The following is a 14,158-nucleotide window of genomic DNA, read 5'->3' as shown; positions in this document are numbered from 1 at the left end:
CAATTACTGAATTAGGTATTCAATGTCTTCATCTAGTTAGCGAGTAATTTAGTGTTGGAACAATAACGGGATCTGGGGATAGAACTGATTGTTGGAGTTGAAAGTGTAAATTAATTATAACTTGGGCGATCAGGCTACTCTTTTACTTTATACAGTTATAGGTTATATATTTGTCATCATTGCATCACTAGATTCAGAAATAAACAAACTAAACTGATTTTTAGGTAACCTCGACTAAGACGCTTTGGCCTTTTTTGATCTTTCTATTTGAATTTTAGTGCAATATATAGTTTTCAATTAAGGATTTGATGTTTCGCGAAATGATATCTTCAATTCTAAGTACGGCACACTATCCAAATTCCAAGAGTTTCCCTCCATTTAATTCAATAAAACAAACACTCCAAGTGTCTCACAAATGAGGGGCGTCTGGCACAACGGCAGATGCGTCATATCGCAACATGCTTGTCTCGATAATAATCTAAATTAAGCGCAGCCGTCACATGACCAATTTTGCCGTTTTTTGATAACTCTCAAATGACACGATAGAAAATTATTTCCTTTAGTGAACCAGATTATTTTTTCCTGAGGAATTCAATGATGACATTTTTAGATTGCGCTACTTTGTAGTTTTTTACGCAACTTCATTTTACTGTATTTTAACTGATATTGAGAGACAACAATTTCCCAAAGGAGGGGTGTTTGTTCATCGTCAAAATGGGATTCTTTGAAACGAGACACTGTCTCTCGATTTGTAAAGTGTATCATACTGACATAGGCTGCTAACCGGACCAAAGGCTTTGGCTCACAATATGGTTAAGCCGTCTTATCGACTTTCGTCTCCCCCGTGGCTAAATATATAAATCCTATCAAAATTCCTATTGATGTTAAACTAAATTTCTGTAATATTAGTCATGCATCTGACTTTTTTTCTGTAAAATCTGTAAAAACAGAGTAAAAAAAGGCAGAATAGGAAATGAAAGATAGACAGATAGTACTGATTTTTCTCATCTGTAGTGTGATATCTTTTACTCAGCAGAACTAAATTTATTCATATAAATCCACTGTATTGAACTATCTGTATCAAGCAAAAGCAGGAAATATGGCTTCAAGTACAAAGAATGGATCAGAAGTCACAGGCTCGGGAGAACCAGAGGCAAAAAGAGCAAGAAAAGTTGCTTTGATAACAGGTATAGATGAGATTGAAAAATTTAATTAATTTTAACAAACCTTTGATAAAAATCTTCTGTGTCATTTCCAAAGTCCTCAAATCTCATTAGAGGGTTCATTTTGAAAATCCACTGTTCTGTACTGATGGCCCATGTTCACTCATCTTGTGCCAGGGATCCGCGTCCATAAGTAAATTAACCTACCTTTGACCCGCATTGGGGTGATTTAGCGAGCATGTTCGAAAGTGAGCGTTGCTTTGTGTAGCGGGAGTCGCCCTTCATTATCTTGCGGTCCATTTTCAATTTCTATAGCACTTGAAATTAATTAAATGAATCTTTTCATCCTCAAAGCTCACTTGAGGGACCGCGTTGAGAACCACAGACCGGATTAGAATCATCCTAATGCAACCTATCTTCATCCCTCCCCGACTCATACCTGCTGTGATGTGTAATTAGTGAGTAGTACTTGGCTTTATGCCCTTGACTTTCATTTAATCCCCACTGCTTCTACCAAAAACTGCTGTAACCACTTCGCTTCACAGGAGCCAGAGCTTCGAGAAGAAAGAGTCACATGCGTCTCCGGAGTTGCAGGTTGCTGTTACTGATCTAATCAATAACATATTTTCCAGGCATCACCGGTCAAGATGGCTCCTACCTGACAGAATTTCTTCTGGACAAAGGTTACCAAGTCCATGGAATTGTGCGTCGAGCCAGTCAGCCTAATACGCAGAGGATTGAGCACCTGTACGCAGACAGAGCTACCCATCAGATGGGTCAAATGATTCTGCATTATGGGGATCTGACGGACAGCACTTGCCTTGTTAAGATTATAAACCAGGTTTGTGTATTATTATGTTGCTACTAACAACTCACTAGGCGAGAAAAATTACCTTTTTAATTTGGAACATGTTCTACAGCAGGGGTGGGCAATTACTTTTCTGAGTGGGCCTGTTACAGATAATAGAATTGGTTACTTGGTCGGGGACTCAGAACTCAATATGACAACCTTTGAATAAAAAATTTACACTATTTACAGGAGCTAGTCCAACAGCTATGCTAACGGTTATAAAATAATAATAAGCGCAATGTAACAAACAGGATCATTATGACGTTATTTTTACCGACATTTTCAGCGGAATTTTATATCCACAAAAATTGTAATTTCAGCATACATAAGTGTGTTTCATGAAACAATTCGGTGGGTCGGATCCGGCCTGCAGGTCGCAATTTGCCAACCCCTGTTCTACAGAGAACATAACTTTTGTGCAAGGTGTAGGCCTACTGAATTTTTAAAACTCATGGGTACAATCACATACAAAAGGATTTTGAGTCTTCAATAAATTTTCTTCATTTTCGCACAAAGATTTACGAAATTTTCACTCTATGCATTTCAGGATCTGTTCATAATTTTACATTAATCAAACCCAATGAATATACTGTACATAGATTTCCACTTATCCTCTGTTAAAAATGACTCATTTTAGAATATATTTCCAATTTAAAATTTCATTTGAAAATTCTATTTTGGTCTTATTTATTTCTAACTATTCAGGTATGGCCACACCCACATTCTTGCACTAACATCCTGCCTATCCTTAGTCACGCCCTTCCTTTGCACGCGCTTGACTGAGAATATAATGAGTCAATGGGTTATCCTTTGTCTCACAGTTTGACTATTTTTCTAAGTATGTTCCAAAAATAGATTTTGAATATATTATATTAGTAAAAGTTTGATAACTTGTGTGCTTTTTTAAGCATAAACTGTCAGAAAAGATTTTATGCTTGATGGGGATAAGGTTTACGCACACTCATAATCAAGAAAATTTGTCTCTAGTAAATTGGATAGGCAATAATGTTTCTCCCCAAAATACTAGTGGGAACCTAAAAACAATGTATTAAAAAAGCATTTTCTAATTCCACTATTCCCTCTTCCAACCTAAATACAATGTAAAAAATTCCCTTTTCTAATTTCAGATTCAGCCTGACGAAATTTACAATCTCGGAGCTCAGAGTCACGTTAAGATTTCGTTTGAAATTGCTGAATACACTGCTGATGTGGATGGTCTTGGTACGCTGCGTATTCTCGATGCGATTCGAACCTGCGGACTTACTAAGAAAGTCAAATATTATCAAGCGTCGACTAGTGAGATGTATGGAAAGGTGTGTACTGTGTAGCCTATTGTTTTTTTGTGGATTTATTAACACTCTGCCTATATATACTGCCTAGAGCAGGGGTTCCTAAATTTTAAGCTTGCTACCACTTCTAATATACTTAAATTTTCTGCGCTCCCTGTTAAGTCATCATTATTATGCAAGCTCATAACATTCTATGATCCCATGTATTCTCTCGAAATCGTGAGATTTGCACTAAATTTAATAATTGTGCTTCGAATCAAAAGTATAAAAAGGGAAATATATATAGTAGGGGGGGGTGGGGTATATTGAGCATATGGGGTTAATTGAGTACAAGCAGGGGCGGTCTTGATTTATTAATTTAATTGTCTTCAATTTAAACTGCGGTTGAGTCGACAAAACAAGGGCCACTCTAAAACACGACGGAAAAAACCTTTCGAAAAATCCGTAAATTTTCTGTCAATTCTCACGTAGTAAAAGTTATTTCAGTACAATAAAAATAAATACAAAAAGTGATCGAATATACTTTAATTATCTTATATATCATCACAAACCGTGGAAAAGTCGCGTTCTCAGCTTTGTTTATTGTTAACACGAAAATTTTCGACGTCAATTTTAAAGTAATCCATTACTAAGAAGGCAAATCCCGCTCACAATTGACCGTGTTTCGATTTTAGTAACGAAATATTTTTAAAGGTCAAGCAAACATAATTTGTGCCGTTGGCACACGAAATTTTGCGATTTTCGATGCCTAGAAAAGCGTTTTTAGACTGTCGCGGGCCTCAAAACTTATATTGTTTACAGTTTTATTTTTAGTATTTTATATTGCCGCTTTTCAACTTTTCGACAAAGTAAATGCTTTGATCTTTGCCCGCAAATTATGCTGGGCCTTGCACGAAATCCATAACGTAAAAAGATACGTCCCGCGGTGAAAATTGTTTAAAACAACTTTAGATCTAGTTAATTTTTTAGCGATAATAATTAATTGTTGTAATGAAACACAGTTTGCCTCTTTCATTTCTTTCGCAAGTGCCAACAATAACACTATTGAAAGATTTTGACAATGAGAAAATCATATTAAATTGTACAAAAATGAGTTAGTTGTGCAAAACCGTGGCGCGTGATCGGCGGTGCGTTTGAAGACGGAGTATTACCCGTGCGGGCGCGCATGTTTCACGAAAATGTGAGGTGCTCCGAAGGCGCATTATTGTAAGAAAACAGTTATAATATCGGTAACTATTAACCGTTTAATGGCGCTTGACTATCGCACTTTTCGGAAATGATAATTTTGTAGGGCGGAAACAACATGTATTAAATTTTTTTGCGAAATTATTGGGGGGGCGACCGCCCCCCCTCGCCCCCCCGGGTGTCCGCCCCTGAGTACAAGGTATAAAAACCTCGCTAACTTTTTTGTATGTTGAGTGAATGGTTTGTACTTTGTAGCAACAATAGTTCATATCCTATGCTTCCATTTCATTGCGTATAATTCACTTGCCTACCAATGATAAAATTGTTTTAGATGTTTGTATGTGAAATTTTTTTTGTTCACGAAAAAAATTGTTTTGAAAACTTTCATGTGACACTTTTCTGATAGTATATTTTAAACTTTTTGTGATGCCTTTTAGTACCTTAGTAAAGACTCTCTTTGCCCCAGTAGATAATTTTTGTGTAACTCATTGACTTTTTGTTTCATTGATGTTTGAAAAAATCGAGATAAATTGAGTCTGTCGGAAATTTACCGTGGGGTAAATCGGGTATATGCATAAATGGCCTCTCCCACTGCTATAACACAGGATTATGAGGTTCTGTGTGACTATTTTGAGCCCTAACACTTTTTTGTAGCCTTTATCATGTCCATCTTTCAATATAGGCTTCTATTTTTCATGAATATGAGTGTAAATCCACAATGGGCAATCGTAGGATTTTGAGAAAGCAGTTCTTTTCTTGTAACTAAAAAAAATAGTAAAAAAGAAAGCTGTGGACAAGCCAAGCACAGAGTCCTACTCCACCAGTAAGCTTAGTGCATTTACAAAGGCTTTAGTTGACGTAATCACACTCACTGTCATCTCCGAAAACATGTAGTAAGGATAAAAAAACAGCCACCCCAGAAAAAGAATTCAGGCGAAAACTATATAACGTCAGTTGAAAGTATATACCATTATACTGATAGGATAGACTTAAACGGATATGATTGGTAGAAAAAAGAAAAACAGCGAAGAGAAAGATCATAATATTAGTTCAGAAAAGCAGTAACAGAGTCAGAATTAGATTGGGCTTTATTGACGATGAGACAGAATATGAAACAGAATTCTCACATTGTACAGCTGATTATAACAGAGGACTAACTATAAGTAGCATATTCTGACATTAATGAAATCAAGACCTTGACTGGCTGGTTGAAATACAGGGAAAGGGAATTCCTTGGCCAAGTTATCCTCACCAATGTATATAAAATGAACTTTGTATGATACCAGTGTATGAAAGAGCTCAAAGATTTTGTGTTAGATTTAACCCAAAATAGGAACATAAAAAGTATCTCTATCAAGGAAGTTGTTGGCCAAGTCAAACCACCCATTTCTAGTCCATAGTGAACTCGTATTTAAACTAAAAGCCTATTTGTGGTAAAAAGTTTATGGAAACCATAATCGCGATCTATCATACCAAGTTTAAAGTGATGTCAGATAATTATGTTCCAAGGTTTTTGTAAATACTATTTTTTAAAATAAACTATATGTACCCAAGTTTCTCATGAAGGTCTTTGATTTGGTTCTAGGGCTTTCTTAGATTTGATTTAACTGGTAGATGTCAGTATACTCAATTATCCTCGAAAAATGAGGTAAATTGAGTATACTGACTTCCAAAAAAAAATTGCATTTTAAGATGACTTGAATACATTGAATAAGACTCAAACTGTTATGCAAGGAAGTACAGGGTCAGAATGTTACAATGAAACCATAATTTCACGGAGAATCCATTTCACTCAGATTTTACATCGGTTCAAATGTCAAAAACTACTCAAATAGCCCCACCCCCCCCTACTTTGTGTGAAATTGGTGTATTCTTTCTGACCCCTTAAATTCGTTTTGCGCCTCCTGGCAGGGTTGCGACCCCAATGTGAGAAGCCCTAGCCTGGGACACTGGTTCTAGTGGGCCAACCGTCACTGCTGGGGTTTGGATAAATATATAGTGAGAGGATGCTTTGGTTGAAATCTTCTATTCCGAATAATCATAGCTATTAGTCTTGTAAGAGTCAAAATATTTCTTTTTAATTATTGCCTACCTAATAGCTCCTGATGTCAGAAACTGCTTATTCAGAGGAAAATTGTGGAAAAATTAATAAATATTAGGGGTGGGATATGTAAGTACACCTGTCCTGCTGGTAACTAAACAACAGATCATGGTTTGCCGAATCAGTTTTATCAACTTATTCAGAGCTTACCTCATCCATTATTTTGCAGGTCCAAGAAATCCCACAGACCGAGAAAACTCCTTTCTACCCCCGATCCCCATACGCAGCCGCAAAACTTTACGCTTACTGGATTGCAGTCAACTATCGGGAAGCGTACGGAATGTACACTTGCAACGGAATTCTTTTCAATCACGAAAGTCCGAGGCGGGGATTTAACTTCGTTACAAGAAAGATCTCGAGAAGTGTAGCAAAGATACATCTTGGGTTGCAAGGTATGGAATATAATTTGTGACTCTCTCTAAATAAAGCACTAAGCTAGTATTGCTTGACGTTGCTCTAGTAGTCAGCACCAGTTTTCAACTAGTGGTCCATCGCCCACTTCTGGGTCACAGAAACATTCCCAAGCGGGCCACAAAATAACTAAAATTATTAATAAATTAATTAAACTTTGGTCGTGGTGGCAATAAATGATGATGCTGTATTTGCTACGGAGTGGTGATTTACATTTTAATTATGAGAGTGGAATTGTCTATGTTTGCGAAAAGAACTTTTTTGTTTTATTGCAGTTATTTTATGAGAAAGGTAATGGGCCACAGAATATTTTGTGCCACACAAGTGGCCACAGAAAGAAAAGGTTGAGTGGAACTAGTCTAGCGGTTCTTTCATTTGACCTACCCGTATTGGCTCTGTTGGGTATAGATTTCTGGTCAAAATTCGGGATTCCAGAAGTATGTGTACCAATATGGAGGTAACTAATTTTGTTCACCTACTTACATCAAGTTGTCTAAAGGAACCCAAAGCTATGGGCAGGGGGTATATTCTCTTGGCTAACACAGACAGTACCCGAACTTGTAATAGAACTAAGATAAGGAAAACCAGAATAAAATTATGGGCTAACCCTAATCTGGTACACATACTACGGTAGTACCCAAAATTCTAGGTATAATAAGGTGAAGGAAACTCATCTCTAAGCAAAGTTGTGACCGAACACTACAATACTCAGAGCTGCTAAAACTATGAAACTATATAGATTTCTGTGATACGTTACGCTGGTTGATCAATTTCAGTCAATATTATGCCAATAACTATGCAGTGGGGAATTCTGAATAGCTAGGAACATTTAACCCATGCGGTGTGCAACATTTTTGTCTACGGGCCATATAACCAACTTTGGACATCTAGCTGGGCCACACAAAAAGGAGATAATGTGGTTATCGCTCAGCCTTCCAGTAATGAAGGCACCGAACAGAACGGCGAATTAAATCCCGCAACGACAAGAGCAAAAATCAAAATGTAGTTTTACCCATGTGATTGCCTTTTTGAACATAAACTGTACGATAATGATTTTATTCTTTATGGGGAAATATCTGAAATTAAAGAATATGGCATGTAGTTAATTATTAATCGATTCACACGATTCACCTATGTTATTTTCTTTCACAGATCACATGGAGCTGGGCAACATAGACTCAAAGAGAGATTGGGGCCATGCCAGGGATTATGTGGAAGGAATGTGGGCAATGCTACAGCATGAAACGTAAGTATGGTATGTGGGCATCTGTGTCTATCTGGTTACTTACCATAGGATCGGATTTACATATTTATCCCGGGGGAGAATAAAAGTGATAAGATGGCTTAATCATATGGTGAACCACGCCCTCTTGTGCAGTTACCACTTCATGTAGGGTATAGGATTAGTTAACCAGTTATTTGTGTATGGAAGCATGGACCTGCCGGTGGGGAGGGCTTACGTAACAGCCTGTCGCCACCTTGTGGCGACAAGGAGTTCAACGATCCTCTCGCACATCATTAACCCTGCATGAGATTTGAACCTGCGAACCCACATAAGGTAATCAGAAGTGCGGTAGCGAGCGAATTCCTAATGCTTAGGATGATGCCCCACACCGCCGAGGATCGCATACGACAAAAGACTTGATGATCGAAATTCGACTTTCTCAGGGCCAAAATTTTTCTTAACCCAGACTCAAAGTCAAATTTCCTCAGACTCTGGCAAAACAGTATTATTTCTCCAAATTACTATTAAATTATTATTCCAGGCCTGATGATTATGTCCTGGCAACAAACGAAACCCACAGCGTTCGTGAGTTCATTGAAAAATCATTCAAACACGTTGGAGTTGAGATTGGATGGAGAGGAAGTGGAACGGATGAGGTTTGTGAACTTTTTTTCTGTAGAATTCACACCGCTGGTTCTTAACCAATGTCCCACTGCTTGGCAACATAACTATTTGAAATTGCTAGTTTTAATTATGTCACAATAGTATCAGCAATCAATGACGATGCTGTTTTCTGCTACTGAGAGATAAGTCCCATTCTAATCGTAAACGTTTAAGTGTCCATTTTCGCAGAAAGATCTTAATTTTTCTTGTAGTTTTCCCCTTGCAATAAAAAGTTAATTGGCCACAAACATTTTTGGGGGAACAAAAATGGGCCACGAAAAATGAAAGGTTGGGAGACACTGATCTAATCAAAGCAAGGTCACTCACACTTGTGAAGTTAAAAGTGAAGGAGACTCACCCTTCCCTGAGCGAAGTTATGGGCACCCACACATTAGTAAAGGAGACTCATTTCTGAGCAAAGTTACGGGCACTCACTCAGAATTAAGAGATTCATCTCTGAGCAAAGTTACGGGCACTCACTCATAAGTAAAGAAGACTCATCTCTGAGCAAAGTTATGGGCACTCACTCAGAAGTAAAAGAGACTCATCTCTGAGCAAAGTTACGGGCACTCACTCATAAGTAAAGAAGTCTCATCTCTGAGCAAAGTTATGGGCACTCACTCAGAAGTAAAAGAGACTCATCTCTGAGCAAAGTTACGGGCACTCACTCATAAGTAAAGAAGACTCATCTTTGGGCAAAGTTATGGGCACTCACTCATAAGTAAAGAAGACTCATCTCTGAGCAAAGTTACAGGCACTCACTCAGAGGTAAAAGAGACTCATCTCTGAGCAAAGTTACGGGCACTCACTCAGAAGTAAAAGAGACTCATCTCTGAGCAAAGTTACGGGCACTCACTCATAAGTAAAGAAGACTCATCTCTGAGCAAAGTTACGGGCACTCACTCATAAGTAAAGAAGACTCATCTCTGAGCAAAGTTACGGGCACTCACTCAGAAGTAAAAGAGATTCATCTCTGAGCAAAGTTACGGGCACTCACTCAGAAGTAAAAGAGATTCATCTCTGAGCAAAGTTACGGGCACTCACTCATAAGTAAAGAAGACTCATCTCTGAGCAAAGTTACTGGCACTCACTCATAAGTAAAGAAGACTCATCTCTGAGCAAAGTTACTGGCACTCACTCATAAGTAAAGAAGACTCATCTCTGAGCAAAGTTACAGGCACTCACTCAGAAGTAAAGAAGACTCATCTCTGAGCAAAGTTACAGGCACTCACTCAGAAGTAAAGAAGACTCAAGTTTTGGGAACCACTGAAATCGAGCAAGAAGCTTTGAGATTTCAATATTCTTATGTTTTCTTTTTCCAAGGTTGGATATGACAAAGCTACCGACATCGTCCGAATAAAAATCAATCCAAAGTACTACAGACCCACGGAAGTTGATTTTCTTCTCGGAGACGCAACGAAAGCGAAGAACGCGTTCGGTTGGGAACCTAAGATCAAATTCGAAGCTCTCGTCAAAGATATGGTAGACGCGGACGTAGCCATGATGAAAAAGAATCCCAATGCCTAACGGTAGTAGCCGCTTGCAGAGTATAAAATGATAAAAAATGAAAAAAAATAGCGAAAAGCTAGAAATATTTTTCATTCCAATTTTAAAATTAAATATATTGATAGACCCAGTATAATGGCACTTCTAGTTAAGCTGCTTTCAATACACAATGTACTGTGTTATGTAATTATGCAATTTACACAAGTTAGATGTCTCAATTTAGGTCCAGGATGTGCTATTTAGAATATACCATAATTTAATTTAAGGAATTTTTACTAAGCCGCAGGCTCCCAACCTTTTTCATCACATTTACCTATTGGGAAACTGTTTAATTTCCTCCCTAATTCACATAATTTTCTGTTTCTGTTTGTTGGACAATCTTCAATTAATGTATCATCAGCTAGTGTTATACAAAACTACACACAAATTCACAAAGTTAAAAACATCCCCCATGTTGGGAAATCTACACTAAGCCATGTTGTGTTTTATTTGTTTTGCAGTACTGTATCCATCCATACGTGTTTCTTCATTTTTTACTGCTTTATTTTTTCTTCAATAGAACTTCTTCATGTAGCATTTTATTAATTTGAACTATAGAATAATTTTATCCATGTCGACCATTTGATACTGGGATTCATGTTGTGTACAAACCCCCTTTCACTTCACTATACACTGTTGCCACAGTTTTCAGTACTTACTAAAGGGCACTGCAGAAGTATGTGTACCAATAGCGAGATGACTAATTTTGTTCGCCTACTTTACATCAAGTTGTGTAAAGAGACTGAAACCTATGGGCAGGGGGTATGTCCACTCGACTAATTCTTCAAATTCAATGTTCCTTCTAGGTCAGTTGTTCCCAAACTTTTTTAAAAAAAATCCTCGACGGATCTCTTGCAATTTTATTAATGATTCCCGCCAGGCCTTGTACACCAAAACAGTACTTTAAAAGATCACAACAAAAAAACAATGTGTTGTATAGTGAGAAGAATATAAAGCGCAACTCTCATGGCATCCAATCTGTTTCGATATTTGGTAAACATGCAAAAGGGCAGCGTCGGTCACAGCTCTGCAGTTAATAAACCTTTGGTGGCATGAATTGAACCCGCATTGGGATACCACGCCCCATAGCTCTGTGACATCACAGTGGGGCAGCGTGTTCGAAACAGAAAGTGAAGAATCAGTGTCTCCAGTGGTGATTGCGAAGCAGCAAAAGGCGACAAATGTGTATTTGCAAATTTAAGCACTTAATTTTTGTATTGTCAATCTATTAGCCATATTACAGATTTGTTTCGCGGGCGCTCCGAAGGTGCTTCACGAACCCCAAAAGGTCCGCGGACCCTAGTTTGGGATCCACTGATCTAGTTAAACTTATAAATGTTGTCAATGACAAACATCAGTCATGTACGTTTTTTAGTTTTCATTTTTTCTTCAATAGAGAATTATTATTTTTTGAACTGAATTAATCTTCAAACTACCTTATTTTAAATAATCTTGTGAACCCAAAGGTTTCAGGAAAAATGGCAAATGTTATAATTTCGAAAAAAAAAATTATTTGAAAATATAGCTGAGAAATAATTGTCTTTTAATATGGTATCCAATCAGAATTAGAAGCGATATTCATATTTAAAACAGAAAGTCAAGAGAGTTTGAAAATCAAAAATATGTTTGAAAATCAAAATTGAAGCCTATGAACCATTTACACAATGCAAAAGAAAATAAGACACATTCAAAAAAATTTATTCAATATACAAATCTCTATTTTAAGGATATTTGAAGTATTTTCATCTCAATAATTTGACTTAGTGTCACTTAGTGCTTTGTATACCAATTAATCCCTATAATGTGCTTTTTGTGTCTGCTGTATGTTTTTATTTTGCTGTTTCTTCAATAGAAAATCTTGTAGTGTTTCAATGTTGAATTTTGAGTTTATGTGCAAATTATCAATAATTAACATATCATGTACAGTGCGACTCCAACAACAGAACCCAGATCATTTTGGAATATATTCTAGAGAAAACATAACTTTTGTGCAAAGTTTCCTAGAGTGCTGAAACTTATGGGCACCATCACACACAAACAGAAGTTCAAGTGTCTAAATAAATCTCTAATATTTTCACAGAAAAATTTGAAAATTTATGGGTTCTGTTTTTTGGGGATTACCCTGCTTTCTTATTTTGCTTTATTCTTCAATCGAGTAGTGTTTTTTTATCATTTTTTCAACCTAACAAAACCTTCAAATTATTCCAATTAATCGTCATATGCGGTACATTTTTATGTAATCATGTCCGAGTTCAGAGTAGCCTGAGGGCTCTGTCGGTCCTCATGAGTTTCAAGCTACAAAACATTGCTATGCATGATTTTTTTTTATTCTCAAAAGGGGGTTTCCCAGAATATCACCCCTTCCCTCTGGTTATGTCCCTGATCTACAGAGGAGAGGCCATGCTCAAAATCATACTCAGCCGAAATACCTATTACTTTTTAACATTCATTAAGCCATCCTATTGACTAATCCTATCTTAATGGCTTTCCTTTCCCTTAGAATAAGCCGAACCCTGCTTTTTCAATTACTCTGTTTCATTGTGTAGCAATGCTTGTATACTTTGCTGGCCTTGATAATTACTGGAAAGAGGCATAGCTTTGCTTGTGATACCCAGAAAATTCCACACAGAAAATCTATTCAAGAAGTCCCTTATTAAATGGAGGTTAAGACTAAATATTGTATTGTAGGAATATTGAAGGAAATTTTTTGGTTAAAAATCCAACCAAAGTAAATTTTTTCTAGATGCCTCTTATATGGAGGTTATCTTTGAGTTTTGTCAGTGTGGGATATTCCTTTGAGAAATTTTCTGTAGCCATTCAATAGCCATCATATTAGAAGCATATTTGGAGTTAAAGGCAGGAAATACTTGAAAAAAGGGTCACACTTTTCTGAGCTGCCAACTTCATTATGCTATATTCAGTAATTATCGAAAGCCTACTTTGCACATCTTATACATTTTTAGTTCGTAGTTACGACCTTTAGGAAGGTCGAATACATGTATATCTAGACAAGTGTGGATACTGTTGTATGGGGGGTGGCTGTGTGATTCCGAATTTTTTTGTCTCCCGACTGGCGACAAGAAGTCAGTCTTGAAATCTTGGCATTTTCGTCAACCTTCCATATAGGGATGGGCAATATAGAATGCCGAATCCGGAGGATTCGAATCCGACGGGATCCGATAACAGGATTCGGTTTCCGCCTCTCCGGCGCCAAGCGTCAATTTTTGTATTTCGAGTTTCTAATTTATCAATTAAAGACGAGCGTTTTTTCTCGCGTAGAAATCTCTCTCGTTTAACTTAACTTGCGTCTGCTCGTAAAATCGGTAAACATCAAACACTGTAATCTCAATCTGCATATTCAGAACAAGAAGTCGGCGAAGTACACCTCACGGCGAAGACTCGTTATTGCACCGTTTTTGCGTTCTACTGGTTTGCTATATAGCTAACGTATAATAATAATGATTATTCGTGCCGACTTACTATCGATATTCCGATAATCTGATTGCAACAATCTTCAATTGTTTACAGACGGGCCTTGCTTCATTTTACATTAAGATATCTCGAGACCTGCGAGTTTTACCAAAAAAAGATGCATGTAAACCAAAAGCCAGGCGTTAAATGTTATAACATTGCTTGCGATTGATTTAGATCAAATATTATTTACGAATAATTTATTACACCATTTCCGAAGTACAAAGTTATATTGCAATACGCGAAAATCTGTTA

General features: G+C 37.2%; 1 protein-coding gene across 1 annotated transcript; it reads left to right on the top strand.

Moving 5' to 3' along the window:
- Nucleotides 1–1,018: 1,018 nt before the first annotated feature.
- Nucleotides 1,019–13,444, top strand: LOC120330242 (GDP-mannose 4,6 dehydratase-like). Its single transcript, XM_078118514.1, has 7 exons — nt 1,019–1,187; nt 1,796–2,004; nt 3,141–3,326; nt 6,758–6,980; nt 8,152–8,245; nt 8,766–8,880; nt 10,211–13,444. Exons 1-7 carry the CDS (start codon nt 1,100–1,102, stop codon nt 10,412–10,414), a joined length of 1,119 nt encoding a protein of 372 aa, XP_077974640.1. The 5' UTR covers nt 1,019–1,099; the 3' UTR covers nt 10,415–13,444.
- Nucleotides 13,445–14,158: the final 714 nt, after the last annotated feature.

The sequence above is a fragment of the Styela clava genome, chromosome 12, assembly GCF_964204865.1.
Source record: "Styela clava chromosome 12, kaStyClav1.hap1.2, whole genome shotgun sequence".
NCBI classification, from domain to species: Eukaryota; Metazoa; Chordata; class Ascidiacea; order Stolidobranchia; family Styelidae; genus Styela; species Styela clava.
The sequence above is the reverse complement of the archived record's forward strand: the minus strand, read 5'-3'. Positions and strand labels throughout refer to the sequence as shown.